Source organism: Bos javanicus, chromosome 22, assembly GCF_032452875.1.
Source record: "Bos javanicus breed banteng chromosome 22, ARS-OSU_banteng_1.0, whole genome shotgun sequence".
NCBI lineage: Eukaryota > Metazoa > Chordata > Mammalia > Artiodactyla > Bovidae > Bos > Bos javanicus.
Window position 1 is genome coordinate 58,604,933 of NC_083889.1, and position 15,917 is coordinate 58,620,849.

A 15,917-nucleotide genomic window follows, 5' to 3' on the forward strand; every position below is an offset into this window, starting at 1 on the left:
AGGGTTACATCTTGTTGTGCAAGATCCTTCCAGAGCCAGTTTATTTATTTCCCAAAAAGGGCCTTTTTCGTTTGGAGAACCTTAAACAAGGGAGGACACTGGTTCTTCTAAAGTAGCCCCAAGTGATGCTGCTCAGGGAGCAGCGTTGCCTTATTCTTCTGTTATGATGCTTCCTCGATGCGGGGCTTCCCTGGTGGCTCAGTGGTAAAGAATCTGCCTGCTTGATGCGGTGACATGGGTTTGATCCCTGGATCGGGAAGATCCCCTGAAGGAGGAAATGACACCCCACTCCAGTATTCTTGCCTGGGGAAGCCCATGGGTAGAGGGGTCTGGCAGGCTATAGTGTATGGGGTCGCAGAAGAGTCGGACACGACTGAGTGACTGAACAGCAGCAGCAGCCCTCCACGCACGGCGGCTGTGGTCTGATCCCTGGGTGTGTCGTTTGCAAGCCTCTCGGCCACCGCTGGGCCTTGTGGACCGGAAGTGGGCCGTGTGGGCCGGAAGTGGGCCGTGTGGGCCGGAAGTGGGTCGTGTGGACCGGAAGTGGGCCGTCTGGGCCGGAAGTGGGCCGTGTGGACCGGAAGTGGGCCGTGTGGACCGGAAGGGCTTCTGTGTTCCAGGCCTGTCAGAATCCCCTGCCAGGCCTGTGCTGGTCCCTCCCCTGCAGTCTCCTCCCTGCCTGGCCCCCCACTCCTCCCTGCTCCCTGAGTTTGGTTCAGTGGGCCTGGGATGGGGCCAATTATTTGCAGCTTCCCAGGTGATGCTGATGGTCCAGGGAACAAGCTTTGAGAACACTCTGCTCCAGGGCAGATTCCTGGGGACTTATTGGAACACACAGCTGGTACCCCAGGGCAGGAGATGGGCACGTTGCCCACCCCCGCCCCCTTCAGAATTCCTGGGAGTTCTGAAGGTTGTTCTGGTTGAAACGCCTCTCGGATCCTTGTCCTGGGCGCCTCCTGGGGCAGCCCCCGCCTGGGACGCGGTGGTGAGCGGGGAAGCTGACTGTGGTCCCTCTCTGGAGGGCTGGAGCGCGGCCTCACACACAGGCTCGGGGAGTGGGCTATCTGATAGGAAGTCCTCCAGATGGGGGAGAGGGTGTGTCTCGGGGTCCTGCTCCCTGTGGTCTGCCTCCCGGGTCTGCTGCCCGCCACTGAGGGGCCCCTAGCAAGCTTCCAGTCTTGATTTCTGCAGGTCCCCCAGTGCTCACGTGAGGGTTTCAGGGGCGTCGTGGGATGAAAAGGGTGAGGTGCATGTGAAGGTTAGACCCCGAGGTTATGGGTTTGTAGGACCCATTATTTCCCAGGGAAACTGTTTTCCATCCTGGCCCAGATTGGGTGAGTTCTCTTCCACAACGGGACACAGAGAAGAACACCAATGGATGGTCAGGACAGCAAGAGAGAGAATTCTTTACAAATTATAGACCCATCTCTTGAAACCCAATGGGGCACCACAGACAAGCATCTCTTTGCAGACCTCCAGAAGATGGCCAGGTCCATTGAGCCCTGCCCTGGGCCCCTCAGTGCAGAAGCAGCATCACTTACTTCCCTGACAAGCAGAAAAGGCTCTGATGTTGGTATCCTGCCAGACGCTGGCAGTTTGAGTCAGAGGCTGTGCTTAATTTAAAAAAAGAAAAAAAAAGCTGCTCATGGCATCCATAGAAAACTGATTGCCTCTGAAGATTCATGGAGAGTGTCAGCTTTGTCCACAGGCATGCAGAATACTATTAAAATGGAAAGTGTTGAAAAAAATTAGGCAAAAAAAAAAAAAAAATCCAGCAGCTGTACTGACCGCAGGGTCCAGGGATTGCGGGGGTGGGGGTGGGGGTGGGGGAGAATGATGTTGACTTTTACCGTTTCCTGTCTTGGCTCTCTCCGCCCGCTTTGCTCATCCCTGTTTCTGGGTGGCCAGAACTCTCGATGCCCTCCGATCAGTACGAGCTGCAGCTTCTGAACAACGTCTGGGACCCACAGGGAGACCCGGGCCGGCCTGTGGCGGTCCTGGCCCAGGACACATCGACGGTCACCGCCGTGCAGCTGGGACAGAGTAGCCTGGTCCTCGGCCACAGGAGTATCCTTTTCCCGGATGGCGCGCCGCACCTGTGTGTCTTGCACAGACGTGCTGTTTGGAAGTCAAGTCACTTTTCTCCCTGAAACCTTGGCGAGGCTAAAAATAGCCCTGTTTCCCCTCAAGGTCTGAAAATCAGAAAGGACCAAAATAGCACCGTGTCTGAGCAGAACGGCTCCTTGGAGAGGCGCCGAGGTGGAGGCGGTGGCTGGGGCTGAGCCCCCCTCCCCGCCTCTGGAACGTTCTCTGGTCTCATCCTAGGGGCCTGGTCTAGGCTGTCCCCACCAGCGTGTGGGCTGTCACGCGTCCCGGACTGGTTCACGTGCCCCAGGCGGTCTCCAGGGTCCCTGTAGAGGCCCCCTTTGGAGTGGAGGAAGTGCCCTGTGGCTGCCGATCCTGGAAAAGACCTGTGTTGTGCAGGCGTCAGTCGGGGGGCCTTCCATTCTTGCTTCTGCCTGTGTGATGCTGACAATGACGGAGCCGCAGGAGCCAAACTGAAGCCTGCCGGCCTGTTCAGTGCTCCTTAACTCAAAATCCAGGCATCCGCATGCAGGGAGCTTCCCGGTTACCCAACAGCACAATCTACGTGGTGGAGCCTGGGTACCTCGGTGAGTGTGCGCGTCCTGGGTTGTCTGGGATTACAGGAGGTAGAGTCAGATAAAAGCAACAGCCCCCCAGAAAATGGCCTCACTTTGGCCAGATCTGCGAGCTGGGAGGTCTGGGACATCAGCTCCCACCCTGACCCCCGTCCTTCCCCCGTCTGTGTACAGGACAAGCGGAGGGAGGCTGGGCCAAATTCCAGCAGGTAGCCAGCTCTTCAGGGAGAGAAGCAGGACAGAGTAGAGTGGGCAGGGCTCTGTCTCCTGGCTTTATACCTGGGCTCTGCACAGACCGCACCATGGCTGCGGACGCTGGCGAGATGTCTTGGAGGGAAAGAGGGGAAGGCTGGAGGCCTAGAGAGGAGGGGAGGAATTTCCAGCCACAGAGGACCCAGAGGAGCATAGCCAGGGCCCAGGGGCTGCCCAGGGGCAGTGCTCAGAGTGTAGACCTACAGTGGATTCAGGGTGCAGACCTACTGTGCACCCAGAGTGTAGACCTACTGTGCACTCTGAGTGCACACTGTGGATTCAGAGTGCAGACGTATTGTGGATTCAGAGTGCAGACTCACTGTGCAATTAGAGTGTAAACCTACTGTGTATTCAGAGTGCAGACTCACTGTGAAATCAGAGTGTACACCTACTGTGCACTCAGTGTAGACCTACTGTGGATTCAGAGTGCAGACCTACTGTGCACCCAGAGTATAGCCCTAATGTGCACTCAGAGTGTGGCTCTACTGTGGATTCAGTGTGCAGACTCAGTGTGTACTCAGAGTGTAAACCTACTGTGTATTCAGAGTGCAGACTCACTGTGAAATCAGAGTGTAGACCTACTGTGCACTGAGTGCAGACCTACTGTGCACTCAGAGTGCAGACCTACTGTGGGTCAGAGCTGGGCCCACCATGGATAAGGTCAAGTTTGAACGGGCCCTGGAGCCACCAGGAGTGAATGTTCAGGTTTGGTTCAGGTTTGGTCCAGGGGCATCTGAGGTCAGCTCGGGTTCTGAGGGCTCAGGGCTGCTGTGGGCATTAGATCTGCCAATCACGGGCACTGGTCCCTCCCCGGGAGGCGTGCAGTGGAGCGGCTGTGGCCCCGGTGCTCACGGGGCCTGGTTTGCCCTCCTCCTGAGCTGCAGGCCCCTGTGACTGCAGTGCTGAGACTCTGTGCACCTGCCTCTTCCGTAGGGTTCACAGTCCACCCTGGTGGCAGGTGGGTGCTCGAGACTGGCCGTCTGTACGAAATCACCGTCGAAGTGCTTGACAAGTCTGGCAACAAGGTCTACCTGTCAGATGTGAGTCCCCTTCGGGCCTGGTTGCGGGTGCAGGGGTACATCTCCTGGAGAAGGTGCCTGAAGAGCCGCCTCAAATCATAGGGCCCCCTAGCAGGCGGGCTGAGTTGGGGGGCTTCTTACAGTACCGCTGGATCCCTAGGAAACCCTGTCATGGGCACCTCGGGCATCTCAGGGCCCTGTGAGCCTGTGAGTCTGCACCCTAAGGCCGCACTCCCATCAGGGTTGGAGCAGGGAGAAGAGGCCGCAGCAGCAGGGTCACAGAGGCGGTGATGGTGGCGGGTGTGGCGTCTACCATCTGCCCTCCTGCTCCCTCCTTGTTAGCCCAGGGACCTCACCACTGAGAATCTATCCTTCCCAGCCCTACAGCGGCTCAGGGCCAGAAATGCCTGTGAACTGTCCAAAGGCCCCTCGACTAAGACCAAGCTCAGTAGCTTCCTGGTTCTGGAAAGAGCTTCACACAAACAGGCAGACGGAGAGGTGTCTTGGTCGCATTCGTTCCTTTGTGAGCAATTCCCAGGATCCTGAGAATATCCAGACCTTCCTTGTGGGCCCTGAGGTTTCCCTTTGGCCTACTTGGCAGAAGCCACCACCTTCCTTGTGTTACTAGACTCACTCCATCACCGTCTTGGGGGGATGTTACCTCTAAGGGATTCCATTGTTGTTCTTTATATTTGGTGGTTTCCTTGTTGGGACCACGGGGTCTGAGAGCCACTGTGGCTCTGTGCTCCTGAGCACCGGCTCATTGGGTCATGTGCAGAGGGGCTGAGGCTCGGGGCTCAGAGCTCAGATCCTGGGCTTCGTGCGGCTCATCAGTCTGGCCCGACTGCTCTCTGGGGGCCACGTGGCTTCTTTCCCGCTTCCTGACTTCCCTGAGTTGTCCCTGAATCTCCTCTCACCATCCTGTGTTGCCTTCCAGAACATCCGCATCGAAACTATGCTACCTGTGGAGTTCTTTGAGGTGCTGGCTTCTTCCCAGAATGGGTCGTACCATCATGTCAGGGCGACAAAGTGGGGCCAGACGGTCATCGAGGCGGCCCTCACCTCTGTGGTGGACCAGGCAAGTTGGCACCTCCCTGGGCCACCCCGGGCCCTCTGCAGGCAGAAATGCCAACCCAGGGTGGACATGAGCCGGAGGAGTCGGGGTCCCAAGATTCAGTGCTGTCACGGGTGCCGTGGGGGTCCTTCCTACTCTAGGCTCCCGGTGGCATCAGGCGTAGGGGCTTTGGCTTTTTCCTGTCCCCTGTCCTCTGTCCTTGTCGTGGACCAGAGCCCCCTTCATCTGAGCCTTGCTGACTCCTGAAAAAGCAAGCCCTCGCCTCTAGGACTGGGTTCAGAAACGCTTGTTGGGGCCCGTGTGTCCAGCTGTGCGCTGACTGGGACCCACGAGTGTTTCTTTGGCTGTTTGGGGTCCTTCAGAGTTTTAAAATTCTCACCCGTTTTTGAAAGGCCAGTCGGTTTCAGTGGGAGCAGATTCCACTGATTGGAAGCCTGATGCCGGGACTCTCATCTCCCGACTACACCTAGTAGAGGCCTAGTGGAGGCCGCTGTGGCCTGAGGACCAGGCAGAGATTCCTACCGAAGCGGCCGGTTCTCCTTTGGAGGCTCTGGCAAGTGGCTTTCATGTCCCATGCCTCGGTTTCCCCATCCTTAAAGTGGGGATAACCACAACCAGCCCGGCCATGGGATGTGCCATGAGGATGCAGCCAAGCAGTGCTGACTCGAGTGGCTGTTGAAGAGCCACTGAAAGCCGTCTCCATGGAGACGAAGAAGGCTGCAGGGTACCCGGCATCTTCCTTCCCACTCCCCCACAGTCTGAGGGGACGGGGTCTGGTTGTCATGCTGGTGTGTGGCTCCCTCGCCCCCTTGCAGGATGGAGGGGTCCACACACTACGGGTGCCTGTGTGGAACCAGCAGGAGGTGGAAATCCACAGCCCCATCACCCTTCATCCGAGCATCTTGACGTTTCCATGGCAACCAAAGGCAGGCGCCTATCAGTACATGATAAAGGTAACTTGGAGACTCCGTCTGGGTGACTTTCTTTGGGTGTTTCCATGTGTTGGGGCTCTAACTCCATTCTGTTTCTGTTAAATTACCTTCTATTGGTTGAAAGAATTTGAAATCAAAGTCTTTATGCTTTCTGTATCTTCCAAGGTTTTCTATCACAGCAGGGTATTTTGGTAATTAGGAAAAAACCTTGAAAAATAGAAAAGAAAACACGATGAAGAAAGTCCTAAGCATGCATTTAACTTTCACATGTGGTTTTTATTTTTTGTAAAAATAATTGCTTTCTGGGAGCAGTGTAAATATCTTGAGAGAAAACCTTGGAATTGGCGGGGGAGACGTCTCCAACTCTGCCGCACGTCTGGTGTTCTTGGTCTCTGAAGTTCACAAGTCCCCCCAGCGTCAGTGGCAGGGCCCAGGGCCCTTCGGGCTGGGGCTCGTGGGGGCCGCACTCCGTCCATCCCGCTGTCTCCCGGCAGTGTGGACAGTGTCCTTGTGTGCCTGGGACCCGCTGTCCCTTCCCGCAGCTGTGTCACCTTCCCGGCCCCTCTAGGGTTCGGGGGTGGTGGCCCCTGACGCGGAGGCCGCTGGGCTGTCCTTGACTTCACGGCAGATGACTGGAGCGGGCAGGGTCTGTGCAGGAGGGGCAGGGACGTCACGACCCTGTGGCTGGGGTCTTCCCACTGCAGCCTGAGCTCAGGAGGTGCCCCTGGGTCCTGGGGCCACTCTCAGGGACGTGTGCATACACGTGTGTGTCAGTCAGAGGTCCGTGGAATACGAGGACCAGAAGGAGACAGGCGGGGAGAACAAGGGGTGGGCGCGGTGCCAGCTGGACGTTGGCTGATGCCTTGTGTCTCCACGTGGTGACGTGATGCCAACGCGTGTGAGCGAGGGTGTGAGAGGGAGAGGGATGGAGGGGCAGGGCAGGCGGGCTGACCCGATGATGCCTTCCCTCCCCAGGCCCACGGCGGCAGCGGGAACTTCAGCTGGTCCTCCTCGAGCTCTGTGGTGGCCACGGTCACTGTCAAGGGCATGATGACCACAGGCAGTGACACGGGGGTCAGTGTGATCCAGGCACATGACGTGCAGAACCCGCTGCATTTTGGCGAGATGAAGGTGAGGCCCGGGTCGGGGCGGCCGCCCTGGAGAGACGAAGGTGAGGCCTGTGTCGGGGCGGCCGCAGGGCAGCTTGGGGAGTGATCGGGCCGCCATCTTAACCAGCCTCTGGCTTAATTCAGAAGCACCCTTTAGTCATCAGTCTTGACCTTGGCTGGGATTCTGGTGAGGGGGGTCAGGGGTCAGGTCCAGACTGGCCCCTGAGGTCATGGACAGACCCAGGAGACAGCCATCCCATCCCACACCGGGCAGGGGTGGGACCGCCAGGATCCCAAAGGGAGGTCAGAGGATTCAGAAACATGAGACACTCAAAGCAGTCGTTCTAGAAGACCCTCCGACCCGAAAGCTAGGACTCTGCTTCAGAAAGGCTGCTGGGTGCTGGGCTGTAAATTCATAGGGAGAGGAAACCCCCAGACCCAAGACTGGCCTGCTCCTTTCCTCTGATCCCTGTTCAGATCCAAGTTAGGAGTCCCCCCGACAGGTACCCTACGCCTGGCGTCCGTCCCAAGTGACGTCCCAAGCGACGGCCAAAGGTGGGCATGACCGCCTGGACAGCCCCGCCTGGTGGCCTCCTGACCCCGGCTCTTTCTTGACCGCCTGACCCTGACCTCAGCTGCTTTTATGACTCCACTTAGGGCCAGAATGGAAGCTCCGTACGTAGCGTGTCCAGCCCCAACCTTCTACACTATTTGGGACATTAACGCACAGGTCGTCCTCGTCTTTTTATTTCGATCCGCACACACCTACCTAAAGATCCATCTAACTCTCATGAGCGTGCTAAGTCATTTCTATCGTGTCCAACTCTTTGTGACCCCATGGACTGTAGCCAGCCAGACTCCTCTGTCCAAGGGTTTCTCCAGGCAAGAATACTGCAGTGGGTTGCCATGCCTTCCTCCAGGGGAATCTTCCCGACCCAGTGATCAAACCTGTGTCTCTTATGTCTCCTGCACTAGCACCTCCTGGGAAGCCCTAACTCTCATGTAAGGAGGGTTGTAGCCGAGACAACTTAACTGTAGCATCACTTCCAAGTGTTTGGATGATCTGTGGCCGCAGGCTGATTCATCTCGGTGAACGTGCCCCGCCCACCCCCGCGGAGCCCAGAGCCCACTCGCAGCCCAGCAGTGTGCGCAGTGGTCGGAGTCTGGCTTCCGGGGCTGCCTGCCTGGCCCAGACTGACCCTGCTGCAGCCAGGCAGGCTCTCAACCCCCACAGCAGGTTCCTTGTTGGGCAGAGACACTGGTGACCTTGTTGCCAAGGAGGCTGAGAGGATGGGGTGCGCTCATCCGGCTCTTGGAACGGAGCTTGGCATGTGGGCAGTTTTGTTGGGTGTTGACGCTGGTGATGCCTCTCACTCTGCGCTCCCCTCTTCTTTACCTCCCTCTGATGCGCTGAGCTGTACATGCCTCAGGGCTTTTGCACAGACCCTCTCTTCAGCCAGACTGGGTCTGGCCGTCTCTGACACACTCCCAGGTCAAGCTCATATGTCACCTTCCCAGGGAAGCCTCTGCATCTCTGCCCTGAACGTCTCTCTGCCCCCTGCATAAAGTGTCGTGTCCACCAAGCTCAGGCTTCTCACCAGCGGGTCCTGAGTGCCCATATGCAGGAATCAGGAAAGCTGAGCAGTAGCTCTTCATCCTCTGTGTAGCCGGCTGACCACACCCCCACCCTGTCCTGCAGGTGTATGTGATCGAGCCCAGCGGCATGGAGTTCGGCCCGTGCCCAGTGGAGGCCCGTGTGGGCCAGAGCCTGGAGCTGCCCCTCAGGATCCACGGCCTCATGCCGGGTGGGGCCGATGACGTGGTCACCCTGAGCGACTGCTCCCACTTCGACTTGGTGGTGGAGGTGGAGAACCAGGGCGTGTTCCAGCCGCTCCCAGGTAACGCAGCGCTGTGAGCGGCGCCAACTGGCGGGGTCACCACCGATGACCTGAGTTCTCAGCGTGGGTTGCCCAGATTCCTAAATCGGGAACTGAGCCAGCAGAGGGGTTGAGAAATGGCGTTTGTCCCCTGTCCACCCCCAGCTATGGTCTGCTCTGCACCTTTCTGCTGTGAGGCCCGCGTGTCGCTCGGCTTTCTGAGCCTCAGTCTCCACGTCTGTAAAATGGGCGTCATCCTAAGGAGACTCGTGTGTCGTGGTGCCTGTCGCAGCCCCTGGAATGTGGCAGCTGCTTGGAATACACTGTCCATAGTGGTTCTGATGACAGAATCGCGACACCTCTGTGACGCCACGGCCTGCCCCTCCAGGGCCTTTGGAGCCAGGCCCCCTGCAGGGCTGGGTGGTGAAGTCGGTGGTGACGGTGGTGGTGGCACTCAGTTATGGAGTGTCAGCCCGGCCGGTGTGGTGCGTGCCCTTGGCGTGCATGACCTCACCAGACTCAGAGCCTCTGTGGGAAGAGGGGCTGTGGTCAGGCCGCATGTTGGACAAAGAGACCGAGGCCGTGTCACTGCCCAGGGTCCCCCGAGGGCCCAAAGCCAGGTCCTTAGGGTGGAATGCAAGGCTGGGTGTGTGCCGCTCTCACCCAGAGCCTTAGTGCCTGGGAAACAGGGCCCCCCGGGGGAGTCGGCCCACGGGGTCCCTTAGGGTTGCGGGTGATGCTAACCAAGGACTGATGGTGAGTACAGCCCAGGCAGGGTGAGAGGGGTGGGGAGCAGAGCTCATGGGCACACCTGTGGGCCGCGTGCACACACGGTGGCCTGAGGCTGCGGAACCTGTCAAACCCTGCATCACTGGGGCTTTGGGGCACGTGGACCTCAAAGTGGCCAGAACTGGGGGCCACCGCTGGTTTCTGAGCAGAGGAGTGAGCCCTGGACCCTGGCAGGGATCAGGAAGCTTGACAGGCAGAGGTGTTTGTTGGCTTCCCATTGGGCCATCGTGCTTGTGGTCATTCACGGGGCTGTTTGAAGGCAAAGCTGCTCAGATGTCGTGGCACATCCCGGGCCATCACCCTGTTCACATAGCTGTGGCTGCATCTTCTCAGACTGTCCAGGGGAAACCAGGCCTTATGGGTCCTGTGTCTTCAGAGAAGCAGCAGACATCAGCACGGCCTTCCCAGGTGGCTCAGCGGTACAGGATCTGGTTGCCAAAACAGGAGATGAAGGAGGCCTGGATTTCATCCCTGGAGGGGGAAACGGCAACCCGCTCCTGTGTTCTTGCCTGGAGAATCCGGTGGATAGAGGAGCCTGGCGGGCTATAGTCCATGGGGTCACAAACAGCTGGATGACTGAGCGGCTGAATACCAACAACAAAACATCAGCACAGAAGAAAGAGGCCCGTCCTCCTGATGGCAGGAGAGGGGCCCGCTGCCCCATCCCGCCCCCATGCATCCTGGAGTGCTGCAGCCACGAGCTCCAGGGGACTGAGGAGGAAGGACGGGCTGGGGTCCACAGTCCTGGGCCCAGCACTGCCTTCGTCAGAACCACCGACGGCTCTACTCCAGATCTGTGCGCCTCCTCGTGTGTACATCCACCTCAGGGGAAAAAAGAGCCCTAAAGAAGCACTGACCTGTGGTTATTGCGTGTGTGCGAAGCGTTCAGGATGAAACACACTGATGCTTGAGGCTCACTTCTAGACGCATACGGTATGGGACGGACTGTTGGTGGGTAGACAGGCAGCCAGAGGAGCAGAAATGAATGTTCGCTGTGGGATCTAGGGGGCTGGGTGTGCAGCTTCACCGCATCATTCTTTCTAAATGTTTGGGGGAAAAACTAAAATACCACCAGAATGGCTTTTTTTTCAAACAGGTGGAAAATACCGCGGATTGGCGGGGATGTCAGTGAGTCAACACAGCCATTTGGTGAAGGATGGTTGGCGAAAGTGATGAAGCTGAGCATAGACACTCCCAGGCATTAAGGACCAGAGAAGAACTCCCTCTCTCTGTGGGATGCCAATAGAAATGCTGAAATGCATCCCCAGAGAAATGCTGCACATGCTCGTGGCAGCTCAGTGCGCCCTCGTGGCCCCACACGGCCAACGGCACGTTAGAAGGGTTAAACGCCAGCACCAGGGGGCATGTACTCCTGGAATGCAGGGTCTCAGCGGTCTAACGATAACATGATGTACCACGGTAGCAAAATCGAGGAAGAAAACTGCGCTGCTATCTCAGCGGAGGCAGAGAGATCAGTGGACAAATCTCAAAACCTTTTTCTGATAAAATCAGCCTACAAACTGGAAATAGAAGGAAACTCCACGAACTTAATAAAAGCCGTATATGAAAACTCATAACTGACATCATCCTCCAGGTAAATGGCTGAAAACGTTTACCCTAAGATCTGCAAGACAAGGTCAACGCAGTAGCGGGAGTCCTGGCCAGAGCTATTAGGCAAGAAAAGCAAATAAAAGACACCCGAACTGGAAAGGAAGGGATAAGCTTATCTGTTTGCAAATGACTTAATATGTGAAAACCCTAAAGATTCCACCAAAAAGGCCTCTCAGGAGTAAAATGAATTTGGAGAAATAGTATTCGTGTGGAATCCGAAAGATCCAGAATAGCCAACGCGATGCTGAAAAAGAAGAAACTGGGAGATCTCATTCTTCCCTTTTTCAGGACTTACTTCAGGTTGCTGTTGATCCGTTGCTGAGTCGTATCCGACTCTTTGTGACCCTGTGGACTGTAGCCCGCCAGGCTCCGTTTTCTATGGCATTTCCCAGGCAAGAACCCTGGAATGGGTTCTCATTTCCTTCTCCAAGGGATCTTCCCAACCCAGGGATCAAACCTGCATCTCCTGCTTGGCAGGTGGATTCTTTACCACTGAGCCACCTGGGAAAGTCCTTATTATAAGTTATAATAATTGAATCAGAGTGGCAGTTGCACAGACTTAGAGACTGGTGAAATAGAACAGAGAGCCCCCAAAATACTCTGATACCGCCAGTACTGAGCGGGAGAGAGCCAGTTACCAAGGACTTCTGCCCGGCAGTTCCCTTTGTTTGAGTTCCAAGGCCAGCAGGATTCGGCTCTGCTCTTAGAAGTGGTTAGGTTTTCCTCTGGGGAGGGGCACGGGGAGGTGCGGGTCGTGCTGATACCTGATCTCAGTCCTAGAAACAGGGCGTGTTCAGTCTGCAGGGAATAATGGTGAGCTGTATGCTTACAACATGCGAATGCTTTTGGGTATGATAATTATACTTGAAAATGGTAAGTTAAAAAAATTGGACTCGTATCAAGCCCGGCGTGAAAGAGGGCGTCAGCCCGTCGGGTCTCCCCTGACAGGCGCGTGCTCACTGACCTCTGCTGCTCCCGTTGCAGGCAGGCTGCGGCCGGGGCCTGACCACTGCAGTGGCGTCACGGTGAGGGCGGAGGCCCAGGGCTACACCGCGCTGCTCGTCAGCTACAGGCACGGCCACGTGCATCTGAGTGCTCGCGTCACCATCGCCGCCTACCTGCCCCTCAAGGTGAGCCCCAGGCCCCGCCCTCCTCCTCCCCGGCAAGAATTACCCGTCCGCTCTGGCAAATGTGCGTTAAATCAGAGCAGCTCCAGAGGCGCTTTTCAGTCAGGATTCGGGAGCCTGTAGCAGAGCAGGGCCTGCCTGAGGGCGGACGGTGAGTGCTGGCATCCGTGTGGATGAAGTGACCCCACAGGGATCCAAACGGGGGGCTCCAGGCCCACTCTGGAGTCACCCCACAGGGTCTCCAGAGGGCCCTGCGGTGGGGACAGTGGCCCTGGCGCATGGTATGGGTCCTGGGGCCTCGGGGCTCTGGGTCCAGCCTGGACGTGCCCCTCACCTGACGCCAGGGTCCCCTGTGCACACGCGTGCAGAAGGCGTGAAGCATGTTCCCGCGCAGAGCACGCTGCCTTTGCTGTGACACCAACTCCCGAGCCTGAATCCAGGTCCCACAGCAACTCTACAACTTTGGTTTAATTTCTCAGGGCCTCAGTTTCCTTGCCTATAAAATGGGGTTAATGCAGCACCTGCCGACAGGGTTATAGTGAGGAGGAGGATTTGAGCAAAACCAGATGGGCTGAGCACCGTGCCTGGGAGGTGGCAAATGCTCAGTAGGGTTAGTAGTTAACGTGTGGGCGAGAAGGGCCTGGCCCTTCCTCTCACGTGGGGTCGTGCAGCCTCACACAGAGACCCGAGCGGGGTGCGTCTGCGCCTCTGGGCCTGTCGGTTTGGGGTGTGTTTCCTTCTCCCCTGCCCCACCAGGAGCAAGCTCAGGGACATTAGAAACCGTCATCTCTGAACCCCTGGCCCCGGGCATAGTGTCTGATGCAGGGCAGACAGCAGCCCAGGGTTGTTTGGATTTCTTGCTGGGATGTAATAGACAGATAATGTTCTGTGGTTTCATTAGCGCAGCTCAGTGACTTGAAACTTGTCTGTACTGTGAAACCATCACCATAACGAGTCTACTTAACACCCATCACCACACAGAGTCACATGGGTTTTCTTTTTGCCCGCTCCTCTTGTCCTCAGAGGTACCATCCTCTATACCCTGTCCTGCACCTTGCTCCTTTACTTGAAAAACAAAGAAGGTGACTGCAGATCTCTTCACATACACACGGGAAGGGCTTTGCTTGCTATTTGGTCATAAAGATAGGCCAGTTTATCACCCTGCTGACGGCTGTTTGGGCTGTTCGCACGCTTTCCCCTCTTAAAAAATAACGCTGCAGTGTGCAGTTCTGTGCCTGCATGTGTATTCATGGAGCCCTATCTTCCGAGTCCATTCCTAGAAGGGATGCTGCTTGGACAGGGGATGAACAGGCCTGTGACTGTGGCAGACATTGCTGAATTTCCCTGTTGGGGTTGTGCCATTTCCCTATCTTCCCCAGCAGGATATGAGAACACATTTCTCAATGATACTGTACTTGAAAGTTGCTGAGAGAGTAGATCTTAAAAATTCTTCTCCTCACGAGAAAAAAACATTAGTAACTTTGTGTGGTGACAGCTGTTGACGTACTGCGGTGATCTTTGACAATGTGTGCAAACATCAAATCGCTGTCCTGCACTAACAAAGCTCATAGAAGGTTATATGTCAATCATATCTCAAGAAAACAGCTTCCTTTTATAAGAGAGTATGTGTTTAGGACTTCCCTGGTGGGGAACACTCTGCTCCCAACGCAGGACATCGATCCCTGGGTTTGATCCCTGGTTGGAGAACTGGATCCCATGTGCCACAGCTAAAGACCCCACGTGCTGCAGCCAAGGCCTGGCACAGCCAAAGAAAAAATAAATGACATGCATGTGTTGCTACAGACTCATCAGCAGTGTGTGTACTCAGACTTTTGATGTTTGCTGATGAGACGGCAGAGAAATAGTATCCAGTGTAGTTGTGATCTGCTCTTCTTAAAATATTTTACTTTTTTCTACATGGTGTTTCATTTCTCACGTGGTTGAGATCACGCTATAGATACGAGGGGAAACAGACATGCTCTTCCTTTATTGGAGCCCGTAAGCCAGGAGGGGAGACAGCCACCCAAACAGATCCTCCTGGCAGGACGGAGAGCACCACGTGGGGCAAGGACCAGAGAGTGAGCCCCCCGCCCGGCAGGCCTGCTCCTCCCGGAGACACGCCAGCCCCCCGCCCGGCGGGCCTGCTCCTCCAGGAGACACGCCAGCCCCCCGCCCGGCGGGCCTGCTCCTCCTGGAGACACGCCAGCCCCCCGCCCGGCGGGCCTGCTCCTCCTGGAGACACGCCAGCCCCCCGCCCGGCGGGCCTGCTCCTCCAGGAGACACGCCAGCCCCCCGCCCGGCGGGCCTGCTCCTCCCGGAGACACGCAGACTCTGCTGCTTTCTCCCACAGGCTGTGGACCCCTCCTCTGTCGCCTTGGTGACCCTTGGCTCCTCGAAGGAGATGCTCTTTGAGGGTGGTCCCGGACCCTGGGTCCTGGAGCCTTCCAAGTTCTTCCGCAACGTCACCTCAGAGGATGCGGACAGCATCAGCCTGGCCCTCTTTGGGCCTCCTGCCTCCCGGAACTACCAGCAACACTGGATCCTCGTGACTTGCCAGGTCTTGGGTGAACAGGTGAGAAGGCAGCCCCCCCAGGCCGACCCTGGCCAGAGGAGGGGTGGACAGTCATGTCCCCGAGCGCCCTGCTGTGCCTCGCACCCTCGTTTTGTCTAATCCTCAAGATAGTCTTAAGACACAGCTGTGGCCTTTGTACCCATTCCACAGGCAGGCAGACTGAGGATCAGGGCAGGGGGTGACTGACTGAACACCAGGCAGGCCGAGCAGGGGGCAGGACCCTGATACGTGCTGGCCAGTCCTGGGAAGCTGCACGGCATCCCCTGACCCTCCTCTTGGAGCAGGCCCGGTTCTGTCCTGTTTGTAGGGGGCTTCAGGGCACGGCATCCCCTGACCCTCCTCTTGGAGCAGGCCCGGTTCTGTCCTGTTTGTAGGGGCTCCAGGGCCCCTGCCGGAAGGTCCGTCCGTCTCCCATCCACGTATCCCTGGACCGTTGTAAGCCCTTGGGGTGGGTTATCACCGCCATCCCCATTCCGCAGAACAGCACTGTGAGTCCAGGGGTCCCAGTGGAGTGGGGACTCAGCCTGGGTGTGCGATGTGTCTTCCCCCCCGCTAGGTCATCGCCCTCACGGTGGGGAACAAGCCCAGCGTCACCAACCCCTTCCCGGCGCTGGAGCCTGCCGTGGTGAAGTTCGTGTGCGCGCCACCCTCCCGGCTCACGCTGACGCCTGTCTACGCCAGCCCCCAGCTGGACCTGTCCTGCCCGCTGCTGCAGCAGAACAAGCAGGTGGTGAGTGGCCTCCGAGGGCCAGGCAACGGCCGGTGCTGCCCCTCCCTCGTCGGCACACCCGTCCCGCCCGGCGGGTGCTTGTCTGGGGGTGCCGTGGGGTGCCAGGGGCCTGTGCTGTGGCAGTGTCAGGAGAAAGGGAACCTCTCCAATGCCAGACTCAGCCG

The 15,917-nt window shown here is 57.4% G+C and overlaps 1 protein-coding gene across 1 annotated transcript in view; it reads left to right on the plus strand.

Moving 5' to 3' along the window:
• NUP210 (nucleoporin 210) overlaps positions 1-15,917 on the plus strand; it is a 90,624-nt gene that overhangs the window by 31,760 nt on the left and 42,947 nt on the right. Inside the window, exons 7-16 of the mRNA XM_061397248.1 lie at positions 1,909-2,067; positions 2,604-2,672; positions 3,846-3,952; positions 4,869-5,009; positions 5,822-5,959; positions 6,914-7,069; positions 8,747-8,945; positions 12,309-12,454; positions 14,802-15,023; positions 15,580-15,753. Coding sequence (XP_061253232.1) covers positions 1,909-2,067; positions 2,604-2,672; positions 3,846-3,952; positions 4,869-5,009; positions 5,822-5,959; positions 6,914-7,069; positions 8,747-8,945; positions 12,309-12,454; positions 14,802-15,023; positions 15,580-15,753 — 1,511 coding nt within the window. The remainder of the gene's footprint in view (positions 1-1,908; positions 2,068-2,603; positions 2,673-3,845; positions 3,953-4,868; positions 5,010-5,821; positions 5,960-6,913; positions 7,070-8,746; positions 8,946-12,308; positions 12,455-14,801; positions 15,024-15,579; positions 15,754-15,917) is intronic.